Source organism: Ischnura elegans, chromosome 9, assembly GCF_921293095.1.
Source record: "Ischnura elegans chromosome 9, ioIscEleg1.1, whole genome shotgun sequence".
Classification (NCBI taxonomy): domain Eukaryota; kingdom Metazoa; phylum Arthropoda; class Insecta; order Odonata; family Coenagrionidae; genus Ischnura; species Ischnura elegans.
In genome coordinates this window covers 53624636-53639744 of record NC_060254.1, presented here as the reverse complement: position 1 = coordinate 53639744, position 15109 = coordinate 53624636, and the positions used below count along the sequence as shown (strand labels likewise).

Sequence of the window (15109 nt, the reverse complement as noted above, 5' to 3'; positions counted from 1 at the left end):
CCACGTAGTATGTTATAAATTATCTGTGTTGTGGCTATGCAATACTCAAGCCCATTACATGATGTGGTCATTCTCCTACGAATTTCATCATTGCCAACTTCATAAAACTGTAGTTTGCATTGTGTTGGGGCAATACTTTTCCTTGTGGTTTAAGGTGGAAGGAAAATATAAAAATTTTCACCTATAAAAAGTTATGCCATAATTTTTCAATTATGCATGCACAACGTCTATACTTCATACACGTGCTTACTTCACTACGCCTCCAAAGTCAAAATTTGGGTTTCTGCAGTTGTAAAAAGTAAAAACTTAATATTGAGTTAATTTCCAGTTTCCAAAAACATTTGATGTAATGGGGTCTCAGTTATGTTTTTCTTCTGAAAAAATACAGTGGTTTGCAATATGTATTTTGACTAAGTGGAGCATAAGGTGAATGGTGTTGCCTATTTGTTGTTTGCTTGTTTTTCTGTACTTGTTCAACTGAAGAAGATCTATGTTTATATTAAAACAGTTTTCAATAAATGAATTTTTTAATCACATAAACAAGGAGTGAATGACATGTCATACAGTTCTATGGAGCTCTGGTGAAATATCACTCTAATGCTTTAAGATTTGCATCCTCCCTATTTAGTGGTGATGGAAGGTGTATAGTCCGGTCTACTCATTTTTACTTCAGTTTTCTTCCTACCACTTTGTTTCATTTTATCCCACTAAGCTCATACCCACGTCTTTACATCTACGTTTTCTTTTCAGAAATGCATCGACATCCTCATTGAGAAAGAGTATTTAGAAAGGACTGAAGGACAGAAGGACACGTACAGTTACTTGGCATGATTACTCTATAGTTCCAGGTATTGGGAAGGAACATCAAGTCTGTGAAGGGGCTTGATTTTTGTTGCAATGTGAAAACTGTGATGGAGTGACGTTTACAAAAAAAAAATGAGTGGGTTAAGTGTTTCTTGGAGAGTGCATTGGTTATTGAATGTGAAGATCATTAAGCTCAATTGCTCTCTCAGTGAAAGACTAGTGTTGTGTGTTCGGCCCCACCATTTACCTCAAGAGCAGGGAATGGTGCTTAGGTGCAGTTTATCAGTCTGCAAATCTCATTGGATTTATCAGAAAAAAAAGTTGTTATTGCCTGAGGTGTGAGAGTAATACTGTCATTCCTTTTTTATATATTCTAACGGATTTTATTTGAAATAAAGGCTCTGAAACAGCTGGCAAATGCCGAGTGAACTTGTTGTGAAGAGAAGGAAACCTTCACTACCATATTGAGCTTCCTTGCCACTAAAATTGCTGAGCAAAGTTTTGGTGTGCATTTCCATGTAAAAAAGAAACCGTAATAGATTTTCACCATTGAGTATGATTGGGAAAAGGTAAAGCGGAGATCTGTAACTGAGGATAAATAGTTTGATGTGGAGCCTTGATTGCTTAAATGGCTGTAGATTTGGAAACCTGAAATTCTACTTGGGCAATTTTAGTTCTGGCTTGCTGATTTATTTTCCTGTGTGATTTGTCATATTTTTCATGACATAATAACTCTTTCATACTCCCGATTCGCTTCTGATTGTTGTGCTTAATTTATGTGACTACAATTTCTTTATCCTCTCAAATTTTCATGGGGTCATTCCTGAATTCTGATGTTTTCTTCCATACAGCAGTTAATTTTTGTGATGGAAGGATGTAAATAAAACTTGTGTTATGATAACACAATACTAAAATAATTATTTTTGTCATGTTTGATTTCATAGGTTATTTCATAAGTGCACATAACTCGACAAGTGCCACTTCCCTGATGTTTATGATAGTGGGTCTTGGTGCAAGAGTCGGATGATACATTCGTCTGCATGCAAGCTTTATTGTAACATACCTAAGATGTGCACCAAGGCCTAGTGCTCTATTTTAAGCCTGTTGTTCGAAATTTAATCTGAAGCTGCACTCATGATTGGATATTTTGTGTATTTGATTTTCCCCCAAATTAAAATATTTACTGTTAAAATTTTTGGCATTTTCACTTATGAGTACGTACTCCACTACAATTACAATCATCATTTTTCTTCGTTTCTTTCCATACTTCAGTTCCCTCTTACCATTTTCTATCTCATGTCTTTTAAGAATGGGTCATGAATAAGCTGGTCATTTTGCTGTTAGCCTGCTTCCCCTTGTCTCTTACCGTCCAGAATATTGTGATGGATATTTCTGACCTGCCACCTGCGCATGAACAGTCAGGTTTGCAATAATTGCCATGAAGTATGAAAAAATACTGGTTTGTGAATTGAACGATTGACCTTCTGCTTTCAAAGGCCCTGTTAAAACCACCACCTTATTCAGTTCCCTTGATTCCCATGACAATTTACTGAGATGCATGATACGTAGTGTAAAGGATCCTATACACGGTGAATGATCATGCAAATGAAGTCATTCGCCGTGTATAATGAAAAAATTTGCAAAAGAACCTTCATAGGTGCATGATCATTCAATGAAAATTAGAACATGTTGTATTTTTGCTCTCATGATCCTGTGAATGATGGCATGATGCCATTCGAATGATCATTCACCGTGTATAGCGATCAGCCTTTAGACCCGTGTGGTCCATCAAGGATGGCAATGCATGAGAGAATTGGCATGAAAAAAGCCCCTGCCAAAGTTGAACCCCATACCAGGGCTACAGCTGTATCAATCGATCATTCATTTGACCCAAAGGTTTTTATGGATAGCTCAGAGCAGAGCTTACCCCAAACTTAGCCACTGGCATTCCAATATCATGCATTAAGGGTAGGATGACCATTTTCTTTTCCTGAGCCACCTTATTTCAAGGGCTTCATTTTCGGGTGCTCTAGTGCTTCACCCAGGATATGAACCTTGGACCTTTCAATCGGCATTCAAGCACTCTACTAACTAAGCTATCATGCTCTCTCCAAAATCTGCATATATGTATGTATTTGTAAATGTGATATATATGTCTAACTTGCAGTATGATGAGAAGTGACATTCATAATGCCTAATGGGAAAAAATTCCCATAAACTGGGAATTGAACTTTGGCTTTCTGGGCCACTGTGCAGACCACTTCACCATATTATCTAGGTTCCTTGGTACCCTAGCATTCTAACTCCAAGCACCATAAACTTTGGTGCATTGGTTAGTCCTGGAGGTACTTTTTTAATTCCCTTGGCGAGCATGATTCTTTTTTTGTGTCCTGCAGTTTGTGATAAGATGGTATTGAACATGCATAACCCTTGAACATTGTAAATGCAGCTTTGTTTTTCAACTCTGCAAAAATGCACAGTGAGTCGCTTTTTATATCAGGTGTCATGACTTTCTGCCATTTAGGGAAAATTAGACATTTATTCTTACCATAGGAAGGAGGTACTTCAAAAACAATCAGAAATTTTTCTGTCATTATTGATGCCCTGACTTTATGGAGCAAATGGTGCTGTTGGTATTGGAGGCTTTTGGGTAAAGTTGTGAGTAGCACTTTATCACGCGAGCTTTTGCCCCAAGCTATGTCATCCATCGCCTGATGATGCAACCTGAAATGGCTGCAAAGGTCACTTGACGAATCGCAGTATGCAGGTGCTCCGGAAAGCCTCCAATACCAATGAATCTCGCTACAAAAGCCTACGTTTCAAATAGTGCTGTTTTTTTTACATTTACAGTCACCACAGAAGATTCCTAATTTATCTTACCACTTTTGATAAATTCTCAAATCAAGTGATGAAAATGTAAATACCTATGTTTGTATGTTTTGATGTAATCAATTAATGAAATGAAGGTTGGGGTATGCAGGAAAATGTATTTGACGTGGAGTTATCAATAATGGTCACTATGAGGAGAGATTAAGAGGTTTGATACTGCTGGGATAATTATTTATGACTCAGCAAAATGTGATTAGCAGATCATTTACAGTTTAAAATGTGTTACAATCATAGGCATATTGATAATGGTGGAAATATTGGTATTTTCAGGGTTCACTAAAGGTACTGTCGCAGAGGATGGGGATTCTCAAGAATCAGAACAGCACTTCTCTGAGGGACTATTCATTTGATAGGTATATACCAATTCCCAGCATAAAGCTTCAGAGATGTCACATGCGAATACCTTACACCTCCTCACCTCTCAATTAGCAATGTCTCTCCTGCTGATAGCTGCTTGCTCTCCCACAATGGGATTAGGTTGATGAAGAGAATGGCTGTAAAATATTGCACAAGCAACATGGTTGGGTGTCGTGATGGGAAGATTCCACCATACTGACAGGAGTAAATATTACTAAATGTAATCAGATGTTTTAGGGTGACCTAATATTGAAACATTCACCCATGTAAGCCATTCCCTCTACATACGGCACAGAGACATTTTTGGACTGGCTCAAGAATGAAAAATACATAATATTTTTATCTAAGTTTAATTTTTGCCCATAACTCTGTAGTGCCGCATACCAAACAATATATTGTATGCTTTAGTTTATCACCCAAAAAGTACCACAAGCCGAAGTATTGGGAAAGATTATTCTAATAAATAATTATGCAGCAAATAAACTTTTGAATAAAAAATCATTAAATAAGCAGTTAAAAATTTATACCATAAAAGTAAATTTAAAAAATATGTTGATAAATCAAAAATTGTCATCATAGAATTTTTTGTGATCGATGCTGTTAGGGGTAGGCTTGGCATCAGCATTTTGACTCAAAGAAATGTCAATTCAGGTAGGCTTGGCATTTCTCGCTAGTACCACTCAAAGTAGGGGGGCACCAAGAGGTTTAAATTAGAACTATCATATTAGAAGTAATTTCATTGAGATACAGCCAGAGTAATGTGAAAAGTATACTTATAAAAGTATAAATATATTTAGTTCGAGCGCCTGGCACAAATTTCTTTAAGTAATGAGTTTCTCTCTGTTTAAGTTTGGCTCTGTAAATGCAATGCCAATGATTCCATAAAAGGATTCCAATGGCTGGTTTGTGTATTTTCTCAAAAAATCCTTCATCTTCCCTTGGCTGGCACTGGCGTATCTATAATTTTCCCCGGAATGCATCCCAAATAATGAATTGATGGAAGGCAGTAGCATATATGAGGGGGCCCTATTGCTCCTACAAAATTAGGAAAATTTAGAAATAAATGGATTTTTTGAAAGAAATAACTACATATCGCTATCTGAATTACAATGCCAGCCATGCCCTCATGTTTGGGCCATTCAGCTATGTAGATATACAGTGATTCTATGTCATTTATATTGCAATTAGTGTATGTTTATATAAAAAAATCATGTTGTGTCCTTCATGAAAATGAGTTAAGCAATCCTTCAATTGATATTATAATGGGAATCACCTCAAATTATTCATCCATCATTACAGTCATTGCTTAGCAGAGTAATTATTAGAGATAGAGGGCTGATATATCAGCTTTAATGAAAATTCCTGAAGCATCCTGACAGACTCGATCACCTTTCATCATCGAGGTAACACTTTACATTGGAGCACATCTAATGCTTAGAGAAACTTACAATAGTCCCGTGCCTACCTCTATCTCATGGCTACTTTTGCTGGTGCCATTTGTGCAGTGCACTTGCAGTGCAGTGCAGTGTCTTGTACCTGGTTGCAGGACTCTACCATCTGTTATGTGGGCCAAATGGATGCATCTGGCATTGCTTGCCTAAGGAATAGGCTTTGAACCAGTCACCAAACATCATTGACTTGGATGAAGAATGATATTCATTGGATTTTAACAAGCTTATTTGTAATTGTAAAATGTTCCAGAATGCATATACACACATTGTAGCTATATATGCAGAAAAAGAATTTATGGCATCTTTCATTGGGATTCAGAAAAAAATCTAGCATTTTTAATCACGAGAGGGAACTCATGCTTACTGTACAACCTTTTAATGCGAAGGTTAGACTTAAGAATTAATCGCGTACAAGTGAAAAAAACGTATGATTTGACAGGGTATGGACGAAAATATGCATTCTTTGTCCGCGGGGAAAGTAGGTAATAAGAGTATGTATGCATAAATCATTTGCTTTTTCACAGTAAAATGCATATTGAATACATTTTAATCTTGTATTCCTTTCAATTTCATCAATTCCATGTTCTAATCGGTCGTAATATTCAGGGTTGAAGAATATTATAATATATTATCCTGGAGGATAGGCTACGCAGAAAACCATTCACGACTTTGTGCCTTCTTCACTCATGTTGCGTCATGCGCTCCCAAATCTTTCGCTGTTCCAGAAAAAAAACGTGCCGGTAGGATTTAGGGGATAAAAGCGGAACGTGTGTGGTGAATTGTGAGTGGCATGAGCTGCAAATTTGGTTAATGCTTGCGCTTGAGTCACATGTAATATATTGTGCTGATTTTTCGAGTCTAGGCTCTTGAGTAAGTCGAGAAAAATGCAGGAAGAGAAGAAATCACTTGTGGAATCTGGATTGAAGAAGCTGGTATCTGATGTCGACAAATCCTTTTTGAGGAAAATGGAGGTAATTCATTAAAAAATGGAGCGAACTGCAAGTATTATTGTCATAATCAAAGATATTGACATTTGGTAGGCATGCACATAACATGTAATTACACAACTCTTAATTTACATGTTTATTGCAGGAGAAAATGTATCTCTGCTCTGCTAAATGTTGCGAAAGCCGTGACTCGTCTTATGAAGAAGTTCGTAGCTGTGTAGATAGATGTTCTGCTCCCGTAATGAATGCTCAAAATACAGTGAGGGGTGAACTGGAGTATTTTCAAGTAAGTTACAAATGGGTGAGAAATGTTCACAAATACTTGAATTGCAATACCCTTGCACTCATATGTGTACGAGTATCAATTTTTAATTTGCCCTCCTATAAGTAAATTAGTGTTTGCACAATTTGGTAGAAGGATCACAAAGTTGAGTTAAGGCTGTTTGTCCTTCAATGCTTAAAAGAACTTGTTTTCATTTTCTTTAGCCTGGATTTTGAATGTGATGAAAAGCTTTAAGCTCACTTGATCCTGGAATGATGGGTTTTGAGTTCTCTTTGTTCTAGCAAGTGGCTGAGATGAAACTAGTTGATTTTTGTCTTGAAATCTGAAATCACCTGTACAGAAAATAGAGTGAATTGCTTGGATCCTAAATTGTTTAAACTGTCTTCACCTTCTATTACTCTCACTTGTGAGAAATATGTATGTGTGCGTTTTGTCATATGTTGCTCAAGTTTCACCTGAGAAACAGAATCCCAATTCAAACTTGGTGCACATATTAAAAGATAGTTTTAATCGCTGCCATTTCAAGTAAAATTGAATTTAACTATCTATTTTGCACACGCACTTTTATATTTATCAAGTCAAACGATTTTTAGAATATACTCTTCCAGTTTTGACTCTCTTCTGACTATCCTTTTTTGCTGATGTAAGTCATAGTCTGGAAGTTTGCTAACAATTTCACCTGTTTCCAGCAGTCAATGTACTCCAAAACCAGAACAGAAAGTGGCATACTAAGAGGACAGGGCAATAATGAGGCCTCCATATCATATATTATATCATTATCATATAGTCATTACCTACTTAAATACATACGCTTGCCAAATTTTTTCATCTTATCATCAGTCATTGCAAAAAAATGAGACATACTGCTTTAGGGCTTAAGTGTATGTAATTTTTGTAATATTGCCATGTTTTCAGTTGATGTACAGTAATCCTACTGTTATATATTGTTTACCTTAGGTTGACTGTGACTGATAATGTTTTCTTCTCTTTAATTTGCGAACAAGTGTTGTAAGCAAAAATAATAATATTATGTCATACTTGCATAATAATGGTGCCGCTCACACCAATATGACTTTCACTCAATGACGAAGTGTCACCGTTTCAACTCATATAGCTGCCTACCACTGTATCCATTGTGTACAGCCACAAGCAAAGCTTCTTGTGGATGGTCAGCTTGTGGCGTGTCTGGGGGGATGAAACTTTCTATATCCGCTGTGGTAAAACTTGTAGTTGTCGACCTTATAGTTGTCTCTGCAATAATTATCAGCTAAATGGCACCATGGACAATCACCATAATAATGCATTGCATGCATACTGACTTCAACAGAAAAAAATGAGTCTTTTTCAAATTTATTTTTATTTTCACGGGCAAAACGAATATCGCATACTTATGTATGCTGTGCCTCGTTTCTCTAGTAGTTTCAATGATGACTTCCTTACCCAAATTATTTTACACCTTCCGTCACCCAGGTGGACATTTTGAATGTCTCAATGAATTTTCGAAGTTCACACTCTGGAGAGATGAATTATGACCAACCTATTGTAATTACTTATAAATATAACAATTACACTAATAACTGTGATTGATCAATAATCATGCTATTGGTGAACATAACTGAAAATTACTGCAACATTTTTGCATTTATTTGAACATAAACCTAAACTACTTAAAACTTGTTCGTTAAATTGTCCATTACTGTAAATCCTCTCAAAATAGGGGAGCACTGCTACATGCAGGGAGGGCTTTGAGAAGTATAAGTTAAAGGAGTTCACCTATTAGGCTCATATGTTCACAGCACAAAATCTCAAAATAGACAAGTTTAAGGTGGTAACTGTGGAATCCATGTGAGAGCCAAAAACTTTCAGGAGATGCTGACTTTTTTTTGGGACTAGTGACCTGTCTAAATTTCTACCTAGACTTTCTGACCTTAGTGCGGCCTTAAAGCAACAAATGCACTCAAAGTCTTCATCGGGTGACCAGAACAGGATAAAGCTCTTAAAACAGTGAAGTCGTTAATCACTTCAAGCCGTGTTTTAAAATATTTTGATCCCCTGAAAAGTGTATCAATTCAAAGTGACGCAAGTTCTGTTTGGATAGCAGATTGTCTTTTCTAAGATCATCAACCGATTGATTTGAGCCTCAAGTTATAACCCCAACAGAAAGAACTATGCACAAATTAAGAAAGAATTTTTGGCAGTTTTGCTTACTTGTGAAAGATTTGATGAATACTGATATGGTAAAGCCAGCAGGGACAGATACCAAACCTCTTGAAACCATTTTTAAGAAGTATCTCAGTTGAGTGCTCCAGGATGACCTCTGCGCATGTTACTTTGGCTGCAAAAATTCATTACAAGGTATATTTGTACAAGGAAAGAGAATGCATCTGTCTTATGAGTTTTCGAGAGCTTGTTAATTTTTACACCCTTCATTCCAAGCCCATAGAGACTTCTTACATGCACTGTACCTAGAACTGGAATCTATCAACATTTGGAAGTGTTTACAGGTGTCTTTTGAAACCCTTCAATTAGTAAAGAGAGGCAATGTCCCGCCTGCAGTCAATGTGGCTGAGACTCCATTACTGTTACAAATACACGAATACACGATCACGAAATCCCAGATCTTCCTCGGCAGCAAGTCACCATGGATGTCTTAAAAATCAATGACTGTGAGCCTCATAATTGTGGTCTACTTTTCTGACTATTCGGAAGTGGACAATAGGCCGGCCCTTATTTTTCAGAATTGAGAAAAGTTATGTTTTCCTAGTCTCAAAATGGTCAAAATGAGGTTCATATTCACGTGTTAAAATTTGGTTACTTTAAAATAACGGCAACCCGTGCCCCAAGGGCCCTTAGTACTGAGGACCCTCAATTGAGATATTTTGGGCCGAAAAAGTGCTATTTCTATGTAAAACGTAAAAGTAAAATCCTTTAGGGCCGATTTTCTGTTTGTTTTGACCTATCTCTAAGCGTTTACGAGATATCGTCCGTCGTAATGCAATCCACCCCCCAGGGCGCTACCCCGCACCGCGGCGCCGCTGAGGTACGGCCCGCACCACTTACTAGAGACTTCCCCTCCACCCCCTCCCCTCCATCGGCAAAGACCTTCCTCCTGATGGCAAGATGTAGTCTTTGAAGAAATGTGCTGACGTTAGAAAGAGTTTAATTGCCATGACAATACTACCAATCAAAGTGGTCAATTTACTCGTAATTTCAGTACATATTAACCAAAGCAAAATACATTTTCATATTTCTAATCTTTCACTGACACCCCATATTTGGCATTTAAAGTGTATTTGCGGACGTTAGGGGTTGTGCTACGATGAAAATTCACACTTATTGTTAGTAATTACTTTTTGAAAGCTCTCTTCCCTCTACATGGTTGACTTAACATCTTGAATTGTTTTCACACCTCTCTCTGCACAATCATCTACTGCTTAAAGACCCCGAATAATTTGCAAATCATTCTTGTGATCAGGATGTTTATACCATTCTTGCGTGGGCACATCAAAGAATGCAGTTCATATTTCCAATGTATTAAATAGCTTTCTCGAATTAGTAGTGACAAAATTTGATATAGATACCGTGGTCAGGTCTCTACGTTTATAGAATGCCATCTTTGGTGGATCATATTTTCCCTCACGTGTCCTCATATGGCGTATCACGTTTTCCTATTCACACCCAGAAAAGGAATCGTCAAAGAATGAAAAACCTACCAACTCCTTATTCAGGTACCACAAGTGGTTTGAAAAGCTCTTTTGTATTCCTTTCGCTATGTCCAGGTTAACACTTTCTTAATTTTAGGATCTGAAAGTCACTGTTGGGAGCAGATGCAGCACAAGGAGCGGTGATCCACAACTTTTTCTTTCTTCTTGAGCATATTGAAATATATTCCACCAATAACTGTATTTCGTGCTCCTATTCGATTGCATAAGAATTTTACTTCTTCATTCTACGCATATTTATCCGAGAGATTAACTGCGTGCGTCAAAGATTCAATGGCACCGCCCCTTGCAATGTCAAACAATTCATCAAGTTTTGTTGTGAAAGATTCTCTTCCTTAAATCCCCACGGCAGATTCCATTCTCTCTTTATGACGTCGCAAGTTTATCCCTTCGTTGTGTAATTTTTTAACTTTTCAATCGCCTTATTTTCCGTAATAGTAACAGGAATTCCGTAATAATAACAGGAATTCTCGTTTTGGTCCATGGATGAAACGCATTTCTTACTGTTTTTCTCGCAACAAGTTTATATATTTCAAACCCATTAGGCTATAGAAAAACACACAGTACTTCTCTCACTGTAAGTTACTTTAAGTCAAGTATTTCTTCACTTTCCTTTCCACTGCCTGAATTTAGTCTTGATTTCATACTTTTCCTTGTTAGCCTATACAGAAAATGAACGTCACGTGTATTCATAATAAACTAGTTTTTTCACCACTTTCCTCCTTCAATTCTAAAATACTTAGCACTTCCTATCCTTTGAGCACTGTACATAAGAAATAACTATCTCTCCACATTGATCTACAAATGTGAACTGACTGCCACGTTTCTTATTCCTTGAATATTTATATCAACTGTTATGGCCCTGGAAGCCCTGGTCATTACTTTCATTCCTTCATACAAACACAATTGTACGAAATACTTATAACATTTTGCACATAAAGAGCAGTTTTGAACAAATCATGCGGTAATGGTGCGCGGTCGTATGGTGGCAACAAACTAAGATTTAAGGAGTCGGCGCACAGTACATAGGACGGCGTTGAAGGGTTAAGATTGACATTGTAGGCGTAAAAAACATTAATCATGACACAAGAGGAACAACCTTTTCAATTCTTCAATACCACTAGCATGTAAATCTTGCCAGCAGGAGCAAGTCCTTTGCCGATGGAGGGGAGGGGGTGGAGGGGAAGTCTCTAGTAAGTGGTGCGGGCCGTACCTCAGCAGCGCCGCAGTGCGGGGTAGCGCCCTGGGGGGTGGATTGCATTACGACGGACGATATCTCGTAAACGCTTAGAGATAGGTCAAAACAAACAGAAAATCGGTCCTAAAGGGTTTTACTTTTACGTTTTACATAGAAATAGCACTTTTTCGGCCCAAAATATCTCAATTGAGGGTCCTAAGTACTAAGGGCCCTTGGGGCACGGGTTGCCGTTATTTTAAAGTAACCAAATTTTAACACGTGAATATGAACCTCATTTGGACCATTTTGAGACTAGGAAAACATGACTTTTCTCAAATCTGAAAAATAAGGGCCGGCCTAGTGGACAAGCTCATAAATTTGTCTGCTCAGGAAATAATTGAAATGGATGTAAGAGCTTTTGTGTGCTTAGAATTCCAATGGTTGTATGTAGTTACTGGTAATGCTGGATTTTAAAATTAGCATAACCAAAGAAAAATAATGTTCTGTATGTAAATGATTTTTCATCCTACCAGGTAACTCATGCCTTTTGCCTATTTGTGTTGCGTTTCTTTGGTTAATTATGTGCAGTGGAACCTCGTTAAAGCGAGTACGGGCTATAGCGAGACCCCCGCTATTACGAGAGATAGCCGATGCACCGTCAATTGATCCTATTATAAGCATGTAAAAAATTTCGTTTTTACGAGGCCCTGTTGGTGTTGGCTCTCGCCATAGCGAGGGTTTCACCGCCGGAAAAACTTACACCAAGACTCCTTAATCTCTGTAATTGCTAGCGATCTGTTAGAAATGAAGTTAATGGAGTGCTCAGTCTCAAATTAATGTGGTAAACTGTCGTTCGATAAATAAGTAGTTAATTTTGGTGAAAATATTGTGGCATTAGCATTTGCGAATGCTTGATCTTCTTTTGTTCCTCGGGCGGCAGAAAGCAGATGGCAGCATACCCGCACGCCCGTGAGTTGCGTGAATAGAAAGCATTTGATGGAACACACCATGGCCAAAAAAACACCAAACACGTCTAAGCGATAAAATAAAAATAAAGGAGTAATATGAGGTATATTGGCTATTATTTGCACCACCTCCGGTAAAGCGACAATTCGCTATAGCAAGTGTTTATTGGTGCACTGTGGGGTGTCGTTTTATCGAGGTTGCACTGTATACAACTGGTTTTTTAGCCTTATTATGAAGTTTATAATAAAAAAAATGTGTCGAGTTGAATTACCTTGATTGAGTAATTGAAATGGAATAATAAAAAAAATTTAAGTGAAATTAATGGGTAAATAGTATAATTTGAGGTTGAGATTGTAATTTTTGTCAGAAGCCAGTGATTGAACGTATAAAATGATACCTCATTTATCACTGTAGGTGCAATGTTAACGGGGCATATACTGAATGACAGAAAAAGACCTTTCTGTAATAATATGCATAAAATATATACATGATACAATAGTGATGCCATTAATTTTGCCCCACATTGAATGTCAATAAGAAACTTAGCTGTGTAGTTCGTGAAGGGGTGAGACATAGCTATGAAGTTAAATATGTAATGAGGACTGGACAGTTGGGGAAATTTCTGTCTACTTGTTATCACCCCTGCAGTGATCGTCTGCTAGATGGCACCACAGACATGCACCCTGGTGAATCATAGGGAATTTCCCCATTGCAATCGTAGGAAACTCAAAGGGGAAACTATTTTTCCAATTTCACTGTTGAGTACGACCCCGTGATGAGTGCCGCTAACAATTAAATATGATTCAGATTCTTGCCCTTGGCATCAGAATGGTGAGAATAACAGACTTACAACTTCGAGTTGATGGAAAATGTTTATTCACAGTAAAAGGGGAGTATGCTTGTGAAGGGAGTGACAATAGGTACCAGTTACGGGGTTAATACACTAAAGACTAAAGGGCGAAAAGGTCTTACCGGTAAGCTGAACCGACCTCAAATGACCGACCTCCAATGACCAACAATATAATATATATGAAAATATATGTGCTAGGAAAGTCCTGGAGACGCAATTTATTCTTGTCCAACGGGAAACGGCTGAGGGCTATGTGGAAGAGGTCGAAAGTGAAATTATATTCACTTCCTCTGTGAAAAATAGACAAATGGTGAAAAAAATGGAAATAACAAAAATGGAGAAATCTTCGAACACCTAAGTGATCGAAAACAATCCCAGTGAACCTAAATAATCCCGGTCACAACATCATGGCAAAACTATTATGTACTTTGCACTTCTTTGTGCTTTGCCTTGTTACTGTAGCAGCTTCTATGACTTCCATACCTACATTATATTACATCGTTGTTACCCTGATGGACATTTCGAACACCCTAATGCATTTTTCGAAGCTCGTAAACTCGAGAAATGAATTATTACCAAACTATTATTATTTCTTCATACTAGCAAGTATAATTGATCACTTATCATTTAATTGGTGAGCATTACTAAATTTGACTGCAGCATTTACTTGAATGCACAGCTGAACTATTCAATCGGGCTGCACAGATAAAAACATGGAAATTGAAGAAGCTAGCATGAAATTCAAATTTTGTATTTGCAATCATATTTCCCTTCCTTGCAGATTCGTTTGCAGCGCTGTGTTAATCAGTGTCACGATGATATCCAGCACAAAATGTCTGCAACTCCTGATGCGGAAGAGGTATGGTATCTCAAATTCAATATGTATTTCTTCAATTTCATTTGAATGGCCTCCTGACATATTATTTCTTGTTCTTAGGTGGAGCGAGCAACAAAATTATTCGACTCCTGTGCTGCCAAATGCTTTGATGACCATGTCAGTTTGTTGCCTGGACTATTGCAGAAAATTTCCCAGAAGGTTCAAGGGAAAGTCACTTAATTTTGTGGTTTTTTAGGGCCAATTTATAAGTTTGTAAATACATAGTAGTTGATCCACTGCAGTATGTTATGGAAGTAAGAGTCTAGCAGAACAAGGTGTATGCCGAATGAAAGGTCAGGGAAGTCAGTACAAATAAAAGTAAGCATGGTGTTACTGTTATTTGTTTTTTATTGTAAAAGCATCTTATAACCATATTGCCATTATATAAATACATACTACCGGAGGGAACTATTATCATAAACAGTGGCATAGCCAGGGGGGAGGTCTGGGGGGTCCAGACCCCCCAAAATATAAAACAACAATTATTTTCCTTTGTGAAAGAAAACAAAAAACTGAAAAATCATGAATGTACAAAATGCTTTTTTAACTAATGAAGTTTTTCGGTTATGAAAAGTTTTAAAATTATGTAGTTAAAACCCATTACTTAGTACCCTGTTTTTCAAAAATGTCCCCCCCTGGTTTTAGCCCCCCCCCCTCCTGAACGAAATTCCTGGCTACGCCACTGATCATAAATGTTTCTATTATGAAAAATCTATGTACTTTGACCAGAAGATGCCTCCAGGTTAGGAGGGGAATTATTGTCCAGATCAACGACTACGTATACAG

At 37.5% G+C, this 15109-nt stretch overlaps 2 protein-coding genes across 3 annotated transcripts in view; both read left to right on the top strand.

The window, feature by feature from the left end:
* The window catches only part of LOC124166114 (cullin-1), a 34855-nt gene extending 32859 nt beyond the window's left edge, over window positions 1–1996 (top strand). For both annotated transcript variants that reach the window (XM_046543770.1, XM_046543769.1), the window contains exon 14: window positions 751–1996. In XM_046543770.1, coding sequence (XP_046399726.1) covers window positions 751–831 — 81 coding nt within the window. In that variant the 3' untranslated portion in view covers window positions 832–1996. The remainder of the gene's footprint in view (window positions 1–750) is intronic.
* A 4175-nt stretch (window positions 1997–6171) lies between these two features.
* LOC124165789 (protein FAM136A-like) lies at window positions 6172–14662 on the top strand. Its single transcript, XM_046543291.1, has 5 exons — window positions 6172–6282; window positions 6364–6472; window positions 6594–6734; window positions 14228–14305; window positions 14384–14662. Exons 2-5 carry the CDS (start codon window positions 6386–6388, stop codon window positions 14501–14503), a joined length of 426 nt encoding a protein of 141 aa, XP_046399247.1. The 5' UTR covers window positions 6172–6282; window positions 6364–6385; the 3' UTR covers window positions 14504–14662.
* The last annotated feature ends 447 nt before the right edge of the window (window positions 14663–15109 follow it).

What these genes read in the sequence shown, in the direction of transcription:
- LOC124165789 (XM_046543291.1), top strand. Translation starts at nt 6,386, where the DNA reads ATGCAGGAAGAGAAGAAATCACTTGTGGAATCTGGATTGAAGAAGCTG. An exon ending in GTGAACTGGAGTATTTTCAA is followed by an intron (nt 6,735 to 14,227) that starts GTAAGTTACAAA and finishes CCTTCCTTGCAG; the next exon opens with ATTCGTTTGCAGCGCTGTGT. An exon ending in CAACTCCTGATGCGGAAGAG is followed by an intron (nt 14,306 to 14,383) that starts GTATGGTATCTC and finishes TCTTGTTCTTAG; the next exon opens with GTGGAGCGAGCAACAAAATT.